Source organism: Podospora pseudocomata, chromosome 4 (assembly GCF_035222375.1).
Source record: "Podospora pseudocomata strain CBS 415.72m chromosome 4, whole genome shotgun sequence".
NCBI lineage: Eukaryota > Fungi > Ascomycota > Sordariomycetes > Sordariales > Podosporaceae > Podospora > Podospora pseudocomata.
The window spans coordinates 1,364,683-1,380,615 of NC_085888.1; the positions used below are offsets into that span (position 1 = coordinate 1,364,683).

The window sequence follows — 15,933 nt, forward strand, 5'->3', positions numbered from 1 at the left end:
GACGTGGTCGACGATGTGGGGCGGATATTGGAGTTTCCCGGCCCCCATTGCCTTCAATTTCTCCATCAATATCGTGCTGTCAGATTATGAGGAGAGTTGCGGGTCGTTTTAGTTTCTGGTTGTCCATTTTAAGCTGATACAATTGTCATGTTTAACGGCACGTCGTTTCTTGGAGGTTTGAACAACATGTGCGCCTACCAGCTCTCATGCCTTTGCTTCCAGCTTGGTACCCACAGCATCCACAGTACCTGAAAACACAAGACCTGTCTGGGATCCCCTTGACGTATAGTCGAGTGGCATTTTCCTTGCCGCATCGGAGCTGCTGCACATTGCCATATATCACCCACCAATCCAGGAGAAGAGCAGCGCGGATTAAGCCTTGGTTTCACTACAACTAATGGTTTGCCCAACACGATAGACGTTGGCAATTTTTGGACAGATGAGAAACGGCTGTTGCGTTCTTCTTACTGCTCGCAATCATGTCCCCTCATTGTCCTAGGAGACAGACCTCACATCCGATAGGCTGATAGCATTATCTCCATCTTCGTGTTTGGCCACCTGCTAGCATCTCAATGCCCAGTTCGGGTTTGACTCTCTCCAACAGGACGTCCAACGGGACTCACCATATGCAGGCTTCCCTATCAAACCCAACTAGTTCTCCGCTCTTAGGTTTGGGCTGAGACAGATCTGGATTTTACGACGGCGAATGAACATGGACACGTGCTAAACGGCAGCACTCTATCTTTAGTAGAAAATGACCGCCTCTCGCAAGTAAAACTATCAACTGCAACCCCCAAATTGGTCAACAGCTATTGCTTCGCACCAGCAGTTACACTTCCTGTTCTTGAAGTGCCTTTCTTGAAAACGATACAGCCAAAAGCTTATTTCTGTGTTCGAGGTTCCTACACTGTGTTGACACCGGCATATACTTACCACCGTTCTAGATTCTATAGGATGGAAACCCCAACTCGCGAACCAGAACAGAGTACCCCCGGGGCTCCCAAGAAAAAGACACCAGATCTGGTGGCTGTGTCGCCGGTTCATTGTGCCTTTTCGGAGCCACAAACAAATGCGAGTAAGTGTCATACTCTCAGCTTCGTTTGTAATAATCTTCTTGGTGTTCATACATATGTCCTCGCCAAGTAGATTCCTGGACTGACTCCTGTGCAGCACCAACAACTGAGATTCCTTCGCACGACTGACTACCCATGGTAGGCGGAGAGGAGACAGTGGGCGGGCAGGAGACGGCGGGCGGTGAGAAGAGCCCCTAACAGGGACAACAGCGCGGACTGGAAGAACAGGGCGATCGATGAGAGGAAGATCAATGGGGAGGATGAGATGAACCGGGAGAAGGAAATACCCTGACTGTACCGCATCCTTCTTTGCTTGTATAGGTAACCAAATCAGCTGTAGGCCAATACAGCATGGACGCGATGCAAACAACACGAGACGCTCTCTCCCCACGTGGATATGCACATCATTTGACCTCCAAACATAATATATGGTGGTGATCCATCATATTTCCTCCGTCATCACGCACGCGACCCAAGGGCACCGGGCCATGCGTGATGCGTGCCAGGTTTCGGGTGGACAGGTTCCAGCAACTTGACGGCATAGCGTAAATTATCCCAAGCACGCCGGGTTCCCTTCACGCAGGCGGTTATATAATTGTATCCAGACTATTTCAATTTTCTCGAGGATGGTCGGTTGAAGTTGTCGACTTCGGAGTAGGCGCTTGCGAATTCTCGGGGTGACCGCCGGGCCAATTTGTGTTGGCGGACCTGCGGTTTTGGAGGCCGCCGGGACGCTTCGTCTCTGTCGCGCGGCAACTGAGTATTAGAGATGTACGTATTCGAAACCCTAGGCGCGGAGCTGGATTTCGGCAGTGTTACGAGCAGGCAGAGTGGTGCGCCGGCGGAGGGGCGCGGGGGTTGTCGAGCGGGATTTCGGCAGCGGCACGAGAACGCCGCGGGCAGCGGGGGTTGTCTGGATAGAACGGGAGTTTCTTAGGGTTAGCAGGTACTGGCTAACAGATAGTCTCAGAGCAGGAGTGTAGTCCTGGTAGGCTAGTGTTGGCCTTTGGGGTGCCCCTTGCTGAGCTGGACGCAAGGCTGAGCGAAGCTGCGCCATTGCTTTCATCTCGATTGAAGGCGAGAAGATTGTGAAAGTGAGGTCCCTTTGGGTAGACAGAACATCGCAGCTGTCGTCGTTTCATCCGCGGTGTGCATCACGGTGTGCCGGAATTCGAAGGTAGTGCGCTTGCGTGGTGTCTCCAGCGGCCATTTTTTCAGGGCGCCCCATCAGGCGCACACACTGGCATAGCTTCAGCTGCGGGGTACCTGATGGATGGAAAATGCGAAGACGACTTTTTAAACATGCAGGCGATCATGGAATATATGTGGTTGCACTCCATGCAATCACCAAACCAAGGACTAGAACCAACGATCGGCATAAATCATGCATCTACCAGCGACCGAGTTGCATTGGGAAGTAAATCATCGTCCCTCCATCATCACCCGCGTGCCCCTGACATGGGTTAAGGTTGTACCAATGGAGAAGTCATCATTCTTCTGTGACAGGAACATCACACCCTGACTTCAACAACCCATCTCAACAGACAATATCACTTCTCACCGGCACTGAAACACATAGCAAGTGCCATACAAATCGATGAAGATACTACGTAACTGGCTTATTTATTTTCAATAAAGCCCTTAAAACCCTGTGTTACCGCTGTGCAGCCCCGAGTTGGGATTAGGGTTGTATATGAGTCTTGAGCGACGCCATTCTATCACTCGCCTCCATGAACAAACCACCCTCACCGCATTTTGTCTAATACAGAATGCAGTGAAAGCCTTTGCTCAGAAATACAGGCTTTAATGGTATATTTCTCTGTTGATTGTTGTCTATGGGCCAATGGAGGGCATATTTGCACGCGCGCCACCACCTGCAAGAGCCTCATTGCCAGGGTTTTATTTGCGATGTCTCCTATTGCCCGGCCTTGAATTTCCAGGCCAACTCCCAGGCTTTCAACTAACTGGGTGCAAGTAGGTGTGGCTGGGAGTGGTAATGTGGTTGATGAAGTGCAAGTCAGGATGTATATAACCATAACCCCCGGGGGGAAACACACAGCTGTAATTTCTCCAGTAGAAAGACAGGTGGCTTACGTTTAATTTGTGGGTGGTTCAAATGGCCTGTTCGATTGCCCGAAGGTTGATTGAAGACGACGAGGTTGGTGATCGTGCGTGACGGTGGAGTGTAGCCTAGACATGTGACAAGTAGTACAGCTGGGCACTGTCGGATGAAGAATATACACAAGATGGCTTGGTTCTCCCAATTCTCGATGCGAATAAAGCCATCACCTCCCTTCCTCCCGCAACGCCTTCACCACCTCCTCACCGCCTCGGATCCCGCTCCTGACAGCCCCATCCATATACCCCTTCCAAACCAGACTGGTCTCCGTGCCCACAAAGTGTACCCTCCGCCACGGCTCCCTCAGCGGATTGACCGTCACCTCCCCTAACTCAGTCAACACCCCCGGACCCATCACTGCAGTCGGCGCGCCATCCGCATACTGGTTCCTCTTCCAGGCAATCTCATGCACCTGAATCGGCTCCGGCACCTTCGCCCCTTTCAACACCCCCGACCCCTCAAACACCTGCTTAAACTGCGCCCAAACCTTCTCCCTCCTGACCTTTTGGGCGTACTTGGACAGTTCCCTTGCAGGATCACCCACGATGAAGCAAGTGATGGACCACTGGTTGTCCTCCGGCACGGAAGTCTCCCTCGTAAAAGAGACATGCCCAGAAAGCGGTGCCTCAAATGTCCCAGAGAGCCCGGCCTTACGCCACCATGGAATAGCCCAGACATATATGATCTTGCCGTACGCGCCGATGGCTGTACCCTCTGCCAGGATGGATTTGGATGGCGGCAGCGCGGGGGAGAAGGAAATGGTCGGGTACAGAGCGCTGGGCAGAGAGACCACCGCGCGCGCGGCCCTGAATGTCTTGTTGGCGGTCGTGACAACTTCCACACCGGCCGCAGACTGGCTAACGGATTTGACAACGCTGGTGAGGTGGATGGACCCGGAGGGCAGCTGGGCGGCGAGATATTTGGAGATTGTCTGCGTGCCTTTGTTGGCGCGGAGATATTGGCCACCGTCGGGGCCATCAGAGACGAGGTTGAGGATTCCGGTTCCGCTCTTGAAGTAGTTGATCATGAACAGCGCGCTGACCTCGTCACCTTCTACCCCTAGGAGAGCACGCGCCAGGTAGGTAGCGATGATGGGTGTCGAAGGGGACTCCAGGAGCTCTTTGCAGTACTCTGCAAAAGTCAGGCTGTCCAGCCGTTTGGCGTCGGGCCCGGTGATGGGATCTTCCAGGTCGGAAGTATCAGTCACTTTTCGCAGAGCGCCAAAGAGGACAGCAAAGGCTGCGGCTTCTTCTTCGTCAACCTAGGTTTGTGTCAGAACAAGCACGGCGACAGTCGGTTGGGCTGCTTGTGTTAGGGGCGCTTACGAAGAGTTGACCGAAAGGAACAGAGATATAGCTGCCGTCTTCAATCTGCCGAAGGGTGTTGCCCTCATCCAATTGCTTTTCAGGTTTCAGGCCAGCCTCGAGGAATAACTTGTAGATCTCGGATTGACTGCTATCGTTGATCCAGGCAGCGCCAAGGTCATTGACGCCTTTGCCCTGGCTCGAGGATTGCACCGACAGCGTCTTGCCGCCCACACGATCAAGAGCCTCCAGAACAATAACGGAGAAACCTGCATGTTGGACCTTGACAGCTGTTTGAAGACCGCTGAGCCCGGCGCCAACAACTATCACATCGTACTGTTTGTGGTTGGTGAGCTGAATCTGGTCGGACATTGCGAAAGAATAAATGGCGTAGAGACTTCAACAAAAGAAAATCGTGTTGAAGCTTGAAAAATCTCGAGGCCATACTGTTGCCATGTCGTTATTTAAATGGTAAGCCCTTCGGAGGAGACTCAGTAATCGCCTGCATAATGCCAATGTCTTGCGATGCGAGGCGGCCGAAGATGCGACGCCGAGATACAACCAACAGACAATTTTCCACTTGCTGTCATCCTCCCTCGTGTCAGCCAGGGAAGCCTGACCTGGATGGTTGAAAGGCCGAGCGATAACAGTTCTCACGCTCACCCGCGGCCTGCGAGCTTTTGGAGTGACCGTATCTGGAAAGGCATGTCGAAGGAGAGGAAAGATCCAAGTTTTCTAGCCAAGACAACCAATACAGATCCATCGGCACCCGCGGCGGCCGTGGGCACCCTCTCGCAGGTGCTCATGCATGGGCGTTACACCAGATGTGCCCAAGGGGCAAAGCACATGGACTTCATACAGCCTTTGGATGCGAGCAAAAAGTTGAATGATCAGTTCATTCGAGGACAGCCTCACCTAAACCACCAGTTTACACTCCCGTTCAGATCGCCTTTGTAATCCACGCTTTTCACGCTGTGCCACCATCCTTTGGGAATAAAAAGCGAATCCCCCTGAGATACATCAACCTCCATCATCTCCTCTGGTGCTTCCTCGGTCCAGACCTTTTTTGTCAGCAAGGTCCTCTCTTCACCTTGCATCATTTCGTCCCCGCGAATGGTTGAGCTCCCCGTCTGTCCCAGTTCTGCTTGAACCTTGCGGAATAGACTCTTGCCGAGGCCTGGTGGTAGAAGCCTGATCACCTTTCCTCCATAGATCTGACAGAAGTAATTCGGATTTGGATCACAGTGCCATGGTGTGTAGGTTGGCTCTAACCCGAGCCAAATACTGGAACCATACACGTCGCCCTTGCCCGCCTTGAGAACAATCTCTGGTGTCGCCACATCGTCTTGGAGAGTGGCCGGCAAGTCAGATATCGGAGCCTGTGCGATGTAGAGCTGAGTGACGCGCTGGAATGAAACCTTGACAGCATTGTAGCGCAGCGCAGCAGACATGAGGGAAATTGGTGCCTCGAAGCGGAGGAAGCGGTGGTGTTCGTCGTACTCATCGCCCAATTGTTGTTTGATGTCATGAAGGTAAGACGAAAGCCACAGATGGGGCCAACCTGTTTGTGTTTTGGCCATCCAGCTGATGAACCGGTCCACATTGTCGCCATCGAAGCCTCTGGGACGCCATGTGGGAACCGTGAGCTCATACGGGGCCATTTTAACGTCGAATGGATGAGTGAAATGCTCGGAAAGAGCTACAGCTGTCTTGTTTATTGTCCTGGGCACTGGGTGGAATTCGAACCACTTTGTCATGGCTTGCGAGGCCTCTTGCTGCCCTTTGATGAGCAGAGGCTCATTCTTCTCCATGGCTTGCTTCCGAAATTCTTCCACCCCGATGGGCCCCTGGATCTGACGCGCAGCACATAGTGATCTGCTTGAGGCTGGTAGAAAAGACGTCCTGCAAGACCTTGTGAAAGGCAGCCGGGGAATTTGGTGAAGTGTACAGCGCATGGTCAGCGGCTGAGAATGAAGAGCTGACTTGGTCTTCATCATTTGCCAGCAGGCTGGCATCAGATTGGCGACCTGCGATTGGATGGAGGGGCTGGAGCGAGAGAAACGCGGTGGCACGTGACCGCTTACCGACCTCTTGGGACTGACACCTCGCCTTTCAGGCCGCAATCAGCGCGGGGCTATTGCGAAGGTGGGGCCCACAGAAGGGCCCAAGGCTTCCTATCGGAAATGAGGCTTTGACGACTTCTGAAGCAACCACAAGCAAGCATCGTCCCACCGCTCCCTGCAGCATCCCAGCCCAAACCGACGCGCAACAGCATAGTCAATAATGATCAGAACATAGAATATCTCGAGATCAACTCTCCCAACGTCCTCCCGCGACGAGACTACTACCACCTCAAATAATACCTCTCTCAGTCACCAGGACAGAGCTGTCTGCGCGCGCAAAGCAGTTTCTGATCAAGTAATTCCTAGCAAGCGAAAACACACCATGTCGACCTCTTCCGGATCACCAGAGTCCTGGATCTCTTCCTTTTGCTCCCTCCTCGGCCACGAATACTTTGCCGAAGTGTCAGAGGACTTTATCGAAGATGACTTCAACCTCACTGGTCTTCAAAGCCAGGTGACTATGTACAAGGAGGCGCTGGAGGTGGGTAAAATGTTTGACTATTGTTACTTTGAGCTGTAGGAGCCATGCTAATCAGGCGCGTGTTTCACCAGATGATTCTCGATGTTGAACCAGAAGACGATGAGGATGACGAGGACGAGGAAGAGGAGGACGAGGAGGACATTTCAGGAGATGGACGAGATGGTCTTGCCGGTCGCCATGAACGCCGACACCACAGCCGCATAGCTAGCGACCTATCGGTCATTGAGTCCTCGGCCGAGATGCTCTACGGCCTCATCCACCAGCGGTATATCTGTTCCAGGGCCGGCATCCAGCAAATGTCGGAAAAGTACGAGCTCAGTCACTTCGGAGTATGCCCCCGGACGAACTGCAACCAGACGAGAACGCTGCCAGTTGGCCTCTCGGATACGCCTGGTGAGGACACGGTCAAGCTCTTCTGCCCATCGTGTCTCGACGTCTATGTACCCCCTAACAGCCGATTCCAAACGGTCGATGGGGCCTTCTTTGGCCGCACCTTTGGCGCTCTCTTTCTTCTCACCTTCCCAGATTACGACTTGACAAAGTCAGGAGGCGAGCAGCTTGCGAACCTTACTCGGACTGACGAGTCGCTAAACATCAATGGCATGTGGGCGCGGAATATTGCGCCTGGTCTGGGCAAAGGCAGGGTCTACGAGCCAAAGATTTATGGTTTCAGAGTTTCGGAACTGGCACGCTCCGGGCCACGAATGCAATGGCTGCGGAAAAAGCCAGAGGATATCACGGTGCTGGACGAAGCCCGTCACTTTGCTGAAGAGGATGGTGACTCGGATGACGATGACGAGAACATGAACATGAGTGGGAGACCGGTGGCCAGGAGACGTCGACCAGGAAATGCGAGGGTGAAGAGACAAGGGCAAAATGGGAGCCCCATGGCCACCGAGGCCAATGGCGCCGAATCGGAACTCTAGTTGGTTGGCATAACATGGCATAAGCATAAATCTTGAGCGAACGTTTTGTTTCTCTTCTTTCTGTTGCGAATCTGGAGTGCAGTGCTTGTAACAAAACTGGCGTCAGCCATACAAGCAAGCATTCAAGCATGGTTAGGCGTTGTGCTCGGCTATTTCCCACCGTGAGACTGGGAAACGACGTCTGTTGGCGGCCAGCAGATTGTAGACAGCGTTGGATGCTGGATGGTTGGTTTGGTTTTGGGATGTAATGGGAGTATTGGGCAATGATAGACAATTGAAGGCAATTATTTCTACAAGAGGGAAAGATCTGAATTTGATTCTTGGGGTTTGCTAGTGCTGGTTGTTGTTGTTATCTGCTTGCATGTATACTCCATAGGTCCTATCAGATGTTTATCTTTTATGAACAAGTGCGTAAGTCGAAGTCGACTTTGATCCACCGAGTAAGCGGAAATTTGGGATTTTTGTGGCTTGACGCCTTGCAATGTGTGGCTCAACTACACTAAAATCAAGCATTCATCTGCCGCTCCAGCTGTGGCTTGTTTCCCCACATTCGCTTGACAGTTCGGGGTTGTGGGGCCGACAAAGCCAAACCATACTTTTTCTCCACCGCACCTCATCCCTCCCCAACCCTCTGGCTCCGCTCGCCCTGAGCCATTGATCTGCCGCTGTTTCCTGCAGTATTGGATACACTGCATGCCAATGAGTCACTCGCCGTATGGCCTCGTCATGTCAAGCTTGTTGAAAGCTTCCACGAAGGGCGGAGGCTGAGCAATGGCATGTCATCCCTCATCCCACATCAGAACCCCATTGCTGATCAAGAGCTCTAGCCAGGTCCATGGTGGGGTCAGCCCTTTGTTACATTGGCAGGGATGGCGAGGAACATGGCACCACGGGAGGGAAATCCAGCTTCACGCTCCCCAATGATATTTCCGGCGCAAAACATCAACACAAGTTGCCACCCCACTCACATGTTCGCTCCCGCTTGTCAATGCCCGTCCAACACCGACAACACCACACAACACTGTGGGTCTCTCGGGCCAAGGCCACGCGGGCTCAACGGCCCAACAGGCAGCGAGAAACAACAACATGGACTGCATCTGTGGAAGAAAGGTCGACTAATGTGGACTTGATAAACATCTCCTCCCCCACCTCCCGACGTTGAGCTGCCTAACTTGGGATCCTACGCCCTCGTGGCCCTCCCCCATTTAGTGGGTGGGTACTATTCCTGCAGGCTCTCTTGAGCCCCAAAAGAACCTTGTCCGTTTCATCGGATAACGAGCCGTCAGTGTTGCAGTTGGAGCTCAGTAGCATTCAATGGTCAAGCTCGATTGGTAATTATTAATGATGGGATGGGTGCCAAGCGCCCATTAGTCTCCTTTTTTCTTCCCTTCCTCGGACAGATTCTTTCGAGAAGCTTTTTCCCAAACTGTCACGCTGCTTGTGGCAGACTGTCCCTCCTTTGTTAACGTTGTTCTCTCTCTGTTACTTCTCCAACTTCTCCATTTCGAAGACCTACGCACCTGCCCAGCAAACTCTTCAAGGGTTACCGCTTCATAAACTGTTCACCTCCAGGCCCTAGGTCTGGGGGGATTCAGTTCGCTGAGTTTTACTATTGCCACCGGAAACTTTTTTCCCAAGATGTCGACGGAGCCGGGAACTGGAAAGGAGGCTATCGTAGAGGCCGTTGTGACGGAGAAGGCACCGCCATCTCCATCATCTGCTTCGTCCAGGACACAGAATGCAGCGGACCTCGTCGAACAGGCACGGCGCAACAGCCCCAATGGCACCACTCGCGCCATTGGCGGTGTCTCTGTTGAGCAGGCGGTGTCAGATTTTGCTCAGCTTCAACGGGAACTGTCGCATATGTCACGCGTCAGTCATTCGCGCAGTCACGCCGATGCCGAGAAGGGCAACGCCCAAACCGAGACCTCTTCAGAGACCTTTGAGCAGTTTGACCTGGAGGCGGCCCTCAGAGGTGACCTGGATGCCGAAAGAGAGGCCGGTATTCGTCCCAAGCACATTGGGGTTTACTGGGACGATTTGACGGTCAAGGGTATCGGAGGCCAGACCAACTACGTCAAAACGTTCCCTGATGCCTTCACCGACTTTTTCGACATCATCTCACCGGTGAGGAAGCTGCTGGGTTTTGAGGAGAAAGGGGTGGAGGCCACCTTGTTGGACGGGTTCAGGGGCGTTTGTAAACCGGGAGAGATGGTACTGGTGCTTGGCAAGCCTGGATCTGGGTGTACGACCTTCCTCAAGACGATCGCCAACCAGCGTTATGGCTACACGTCAATCACCGGTGAGGTCCTCTACGGCCCTTTTGCCGTCGACGAATTTGGTCCTTATCGTGGAGAGGCTGTTTACAACGAGGAGGATGATGTTCACCACCCGACTCTCACCGTGGAGCAGACGCTCGGGTTTGCCCTTGATGTCAAGACCCCAGGCAAACTGCCTGCTGGCATCACCAAGCAGGAATTCAAGGACAAGGTTGTGACCATGCTCTTGAAGATGTTCAACATTGAACACACCCGCAAGACAATTGTTGGCAACTCGTTTATCCGTGGTGTTTCAGGCGGCGAAAGGAAGCGCGTTTCCATTGCCGAAATGCTCACCACCAATGCCTGCATTCTCTCTTGGGACAACAGCACCCGCGGTCTCGACGCCTCTACGGCTCTCGACTTCGTCAAATCCCTCCGCATTCAGACCGACCTGTACAAGACAAGCACATTTGTCTCCCTTTACCAGGCATCGGAGAACATTTACAGCCTCTTTGATAAGGTCTTGGTTATCGACGAGGGCAAGCAGGTGTACTTTGGTCCCGCAAAAGATGCACGATCGTACTTCGAGGGTCTCGGCTTCCTCCCCCGTCCCCGCCAGACCACCCCTGACTATGTGACGGGCTGCACCGACGCATTCGAGCGCGAGTACCAGGATGGCCGTTCTCCTGAGAATGCCCCTTACGACTCTCTCACCCTGAAAGCTGCCTTCAAGTCCTCCAAGTACGCCCAGGACCTCGAGCAAGAAATGCTGTCCTACAAAGAAAGCCTCGCTCGCGAGACTGACAAACACGAAGACTTCCGCGTTGCTGTCCGCGACCAGAAGCGTCGTGGTGCCTCGAAGCGCTCCGCCTACAGCGTCGGCTTTCATCAGCAAGTCTGGGCACTGATGAAGAGGCAGTTTCTTCTCAAGCAGCAAGACGTCCTGGCTCTCATTTTGTCGTGGCTCCGTAACATTATCATTGGCATTGTTCTCGGTACTCTCTATCTTAATCTCGGCAAGACGTCTGCCAGCGCCTTCTCCAAGGGTGGCTTGATGTTTATTTCCCTTTTACATAACGCCTTCCAGTCGTTTTCCGAGCTGGCGGGTACGATGTTGGGCAGAGCCGTGGTGAACAAACACCGGGCGTATGCCTTTCACCGGCCGTCAGCGCTGTGGATTGCGAATATTCTTGTCGATCAGGTCTTCGCTAGCACGCAAGTCTTCGTCTTTTCGGTGATTGTCTACTTCATGACGAATCTTAGCCGGAGTGCTGGGGGGTTCTTCGTGTTCTATCTCATGTTGCTGAGCGGCAACATTGCCATGACGCTGTTTTTCCGTGTGATCGGGTGTCTAAGCCCGGATTTCGACTATGCGGTCAAATTTGCAACCGTTGGAATTACGTTGATGATTACGACCAGTGGCTATTTGATCCAGTGGCAGAGTGGTAAGTCCTGACACAAGAACCGTGGGATGAGAGAGGACGTGGTGCTAATACTCTGACAGAACAAGTCTGGCTCCGGTGGATTTACTACATCAACGTCCTTGGTCTGATCTTCAGTTCCTTGATGGAAAATGAGTTTTCGCGCATTGATATGACATGTACAGCCGAGAGTTTGATACCGTCGGGTCCTGGGTACGATGATATCAACCATCAGGTCTGCACGCTGCCTGGCTCCACGCCCGGTACGCTCGAGCTGTCCGGTTCATCCTACATTGATCAAGGTTTCTCCTATACGCCCGGTTTGCTGTGGCGCAACTGGGGTATTGTCCTTGTTTTGATGGCCTTCTTTCTCTTCGTAAATATTGTGGCTGGCGAATATGTACGCTTCGGCATGGGTGGCAATCAAGCCAAGGTCTTTCAGAAGCCCAACGCAGAGCGGAAGAAGCTGAACGAGGAACTGATGGCCAAGAAGGAAGAGCGACGCAAAGCCAGGGCTGAGCAGTCAGATTCGGAGCTCAAGATCAATTCGGAAAGCGTCCTGACGTGGGAAGGATTGTGTTATGATGTGCCGGTGCCTGGCGGAACAAGACGACTGCTCGATAACGTCTATGGGTATGTCAAGCCGGGTCAACTTACCGCTCTCATGGGGGCATCGGGTGCTGGCAAGACAACCCTCTTGGATGTGTTGGCTGCGAGGAAGAACATTGGTGTTATTCACGGCGATATCTTGGTTGATGGCGTGAAGCCAGGCAAGGAGTTCCAGCGCAGCACATCGTACGCCGAGCAGCTTGATGTCCACGACCCGACCCAGACTGTCCGCGAAGCCCTTCGGTTCTCGGCCGACTTACGCCAGCCCTTCGAGACCCCCCGTGAGGAGAAGTACGCATACGTGGAGGAGATCATTGCTCTGTTGGAAATGGAGACGTTTGCGGATGCGATTATTGGATCACCCGAGGCTGGTCTTACCGTTGAGCAGCGCAAGAGAGTAACCATCGGCGTTGAGCTTGCGGCCAAGCCTGAGCTGCTTTTGTTTCTCGACGAGCCGACCTCTGGCCTTGATTCCCAGAGTGCCTTCAATATTGTTCGTTTCCTTCGCAAACTGGCTGCCGCTGGCCAGGCGATTCTGTGTACTATCCACCAGCCGAATGCCGCCCTATTTGAGAACTTTGATCGTCTCCTCCTTCTCAAGAGCGGCGGTCGCTGCGTGTACTTTGGGGATATTGGAAAAGACGCCCACGTACTGCGCGACTATCTGCGGCGCCACGGAGCCGAAGCCAAGCCCACCGACAATGTTGCGGAGTTTATGCTCGAAGTCATCGGCGCCGGCTCTGCGCCCCGAATCGGCTCGCGCGACTGGGCCGACATCTGGGCTGACTCCCCTGAGCTCGCCAACGTCAAAGACACCATCTCCCAGCTCAAGGAATCCCGCATTGCCTCGGCCACCGCAGCACAAAAGGACCCCTCCCTCGAGCGTGAGTATGCCTCCCCTCTATCCCACCAGCTCCGCGTCGTGGTCAAGCGTGCCAACCTTGCCCACTGGCGCACACCAAACTACCTCTTCACCCGCGTCTTCAACCACGTCATCATCGCGCTGATCACCGGCCTCACCTTCCTCTCCCTCACCTCCTCCCGGCAATCCCTCCAATACCGCGTCTTCGTCATGTTCCAAATCACCGTCCTCCCCGCCCTGATCATCGGCCAGATCGAAGTCATGTACCACCTCAAGCGCGTCCTCTTCTTCCGGGAACAATCCTCAAAGATGTACTCATCCTTCGTCTTCGCCTCCTCCCTCCTCATCGCGGAAATCCCCTACTCCATCCTCTGCGCCGTCCTCTTCTTCTTACCACTGTACTACCTCCCTGGCCTGCAGCCCGAGCCAGTAAGAGCAGGGTACCAATTCCTCATGATCCTTATCACGGAGTTTTTCTCCGTCACCATGGGCCAGGCTCTTTCTGCACTGACACCAAGCTTGTTCATCTCCTCCCAATTTGACCCCTTCATCTTCGTAACCTTTGCCCTCTTCTGCGGCGTCACCATCCCGCCGCCTCAAATGCCTGCCGGGTATAGGACATGGCTCTATGAACTTAACCCCTTCACCCGTCTGATTGGAGGGACAGTCGTCACTGCTCTCCACGACCTCCCAGTTATTTGTCTCCCCGAAGAGCTCAACAACTTCACTGCGCCTATCGGTCAGACTTGCTCCGAGTACATGAGCAATTTCTTCAGCAGGGGCGGCTCGGGATATTTAGTTGGCGGCGGCAACAACACAAGCGACTGCAGCTACTGCGCCTTTGAGGTGGGCAACGAGTTCTTTGAGCCGTTGGGTTTCTCGTACGACTACAGGTGGAGGGATCTGGGGATTTTTATCGGGTTTATTGGGAGTAACATGGTTATTCTCTTCTTGGCGGTGAGTTGTCTTGGCTTTTTTTTTTTTTGGTCAAAGAAACACATGCTGACCAGAGTATTGTGCAGAGTCGATTCCTAAATTTCAATAAGCGGTAAAGTGTACCTGTGACATGAACGAGGTATGAGTGAGTCCAATTTCGAAATAACTAAACTGGCACGGCTGTGGGAGATGTGACGAGCCTGATGCGATGGGTTCATGAGGAAAAGTATACATTTCCAGTATCACATAGTAATCTTTTCGATACCTCTTTGTTGTATATAGATGGATAGATAAACACGGGGCATCAAAATTGCAGAAGACATAAACTGTGTCACACAGCACCTGTTGAGGATAATCTGATCCACGACTACATTGTGATAAGATGTAATTCTCATTCCACCAAGCCTTGACTACACTAAAAGCAAGGATACAAAAAGCGCATAGGGGAAAGAAAAAAAGAATAAACACCAGTGGGAATCAACGTCTGCAAAAGAACCGTGATCATGACCCATAAAACCTAGTCCCAGTCCCATGCCATGACTTCATTCTCATCTCGTCATTGTCTACTCTCCTTCAACCGCCCTTAGTGAATGACCTTGGACTCCCCAGTACCAGCCGGCGCAGTGGGTTTAGTCTCACTCTCCACCGCCGCCGCATTGGCAGGAGCACCACCAGGAACCTCCTCATTAGACTTGGCCGCGCCACCAGTAAACCGGCCAAAGACCTTATCAAGCCCCGACGCAGCATAGGCATTCCCGCCGTGCTCAGCCTTCTTCAGGTCCGCCAGCCGTCTCGCCTCGGCGTGGATATCTTGAACCTGCTTGGAGCTGGTGGTGTAAAAGTCAACCAGCTTCTTGCCGGTGGGGCTCTGGGTAGCCTTCTCAAAGTACGACGCGAGGCCAGTGAGGAGAGAGTTGGCTCTAGCGGTCAAGCCGTAGCTAGCATCGGCAGCCTTGGCCTTGTCTGTGGCGTGGGTGCGCTCATCGAGCTGCCTGACGGTGTTGACAAACTTGTTGGTGACGCCGTGCTTCTCGTCGAGCTGGATGGCTGTTTCGAGACCGGTATCGGCGACGAGGTAGCCATGAGCGAGGATCTCAGCGAGGACGCGGGCGCGGGGCTTCTCTTCTTGTGTCAGGCCAGCGTCGGGGGAGCGATCGGTGGTGGAGTCATCGGGATGGGCATCGTCCGATGAGGAGCCGCCGGTGACGGAGATTTCGTTGGTGCCGAGCTTGGTGTGGTTGAGGAGGAGAGCAGTGCGGGCGGCGGTCTCCTTCTCGAAGTTTACGGTCGCGGACTTGGTCTCGCCCTCGGAGGTGACGTCGATGGAGTTGATCTTGCCGCTGGGAGGTGCGTTAGCAGAGCGAACGAGTGATGGGGCAGAGAAGAAGGCAGATTTCTTACCAGAAACTAAAGAAGTCCTTGATCTCCTTGTCTTCGGTGTTGTAGGCAATATTCTTGACATAAACAGTGGTCGCCATTTTGAATGTTGTCTGTTGGGTAGATAGCGTAACGGTGCGGGGTTGAGCTATGAGGTTGTTGGGGTGATGCAGATGTTTAGTATTGGTGTTCTGGAAAAAGTAAACACGAGTAAGTCGTCAGATGTGAAGATGAATTAGAGAAAGTCTGGGAGGCCAACCGTTTTGTTAAATGCTTATTTGAGGTGATAATAAGATGAAGTGTGAGAGAGCTGGAACGAGCTCGAAGGTCTGAAGGAGGGGCATGTCGTCATCGGCTGATCGAGGGTCATTGCGTGTGGCTGTGTGGCAGTTCGCCAATCAACCGAACACCCCACCAGCGGCCAGCTGCTGGACTGTGGCT

The 15,933-nt window shown here is 53.2% G+C and overlaps 5 protein-coding genes across 5 annotated transcripts; 2 read left to right on the top strand and 3 right to left on the bottom strand.

Moving 5' to 3' along the window:
* Positions 1-2,868: 2,868 nt before the first annotated feature.
* Positions 2,869-4,868, bottom strand: QC762_403920 (uncharacterized protein; the record flags this gene model as incomplete). Its single annotated transcript, XM_062889852.1, has 2 exons — positions 2,869-4,453; positions 4,518-4,868. 2 exons carry the CDS (start codon positions 4,866-4,868, stop codon positions 3,359-3,361), a joined length of 1,446 nt encoding a protein of 481 aa, XP_062743391.1. The 3' UTR covers positions 2,869-3,358.
* A 539-nt stretch (positions 4,869-5,407) lies between these two features.
* On the bottom strand, positions 5,408-6,490 carry QC762_403910 (uncharacterized protein; the record flags this gene model as incomplete). The annotated part of the gene is made up of 1 exon (XM_062889851.1): positions 5,408-6,490. One exon carries the CDS (start codon positions 6,488-6,490, stop codon positions 5,408-5,410), a length of 1,083 nt encoding a protein of 360 aa, XP_062743392.1.
* A 146-nt stretch (positions 6,491-6,636) lies between these two features.
* On the top strand, positions 6,637-8,339 carry CKB1 (casein kinase 2 regulatory subunit). The gene is made up of 2 exons (XM_062889850.1): positions 6,637-7,100; positions 7,172-8,339. Exons 1-2 carry the CDS (start codon positions 6,942-6,944, stop codon positions 8,024-8,026), a joined length of 1,014 nt encoding a protein of 337 aa, XP_062743393.1. The 5' UTR covers positions 6,637-6,941; the 3' UTR covers positions 8,027-8,339.
* A 282-nt stretch (positions 8,340-8,621) lies between these two features.
* On the top strand, positions 8,622-15,800 carry SNQ2_1 (ATP-binding cassette transporter snq2). Its single transcript, XM_062889849.1, has 3 exons — positions 8,622-11,732; positions 11,792-14,136; positions 14,202-15,800. The coding sequence occupies exons 1-3, from the start codon at positions 9,665-9,667 to the stop codon at positions 14,229-14,231; spliced, it is 4,443 nt and encodes a 1,480-aa protein (XP_062743394.1). The 5' UTR covers positions 8,622-9,664; the 3' UTR covers positions 14,232-15,800.
* On the bottom strand, positions 14,447-15,593 carry vip1 (the record flags this gene model as incomplete). The annotated part of the gene is made up of 2 exons (XM_062889848.1): positions 14,447-15,455; positions 15,517-15,593. The coding sequence occupies 2 exons, from the start codon at positions 15,591-15,593 to the stop codon at positions 14,699-14,701; spliced, it is 834 nt and encodes a 277-aa protein (XP_062743395.1). The 3' UTR covers positions 14,447-14,698.
* Positions 15,801-15,933: the final 133 nt, after the last annotated feature.

Bases quoted from the DNA above. Each gene is read 5' to 3' on its own strand.
- SNQ2_1 (XM_062889849.1), top strand. From the start codon at position 9,665: ATGTCGACGGAGCCGGGAACTGGAAAGGAGGCTATCGTAGAGGCCGTT. The intron at 11,733-11,791 runs GTAAGTCCTGAC...ATACTCTGACAG, and splicing joins TTTGATCCAGTGGCAGAGTG to AACAAGTCTGGCTCCGGTGG. The intron at 14,137-14,201 runs GTGAGTTGTCTT...AGTATTGTGCAG, and splicing joins TGGTTATTCTCTTCTTGGCG to AGTCGATTCCTAAATTTCAA.
- CKB1 (XM_062889850.1), top strand. From the start codon at position 6,942: ATGTCGACCTCTTCCGGATCACCAGAGTCCTGGATCTCTTCCTTTTGC. The intron at 7,101-7,171 runs GTGGGTAAAATG...GTGTTTCACCAG, and splicing joins TGTACAAGGAGGCGCTGGAG to ATGATTCTCGATGTTGAACC.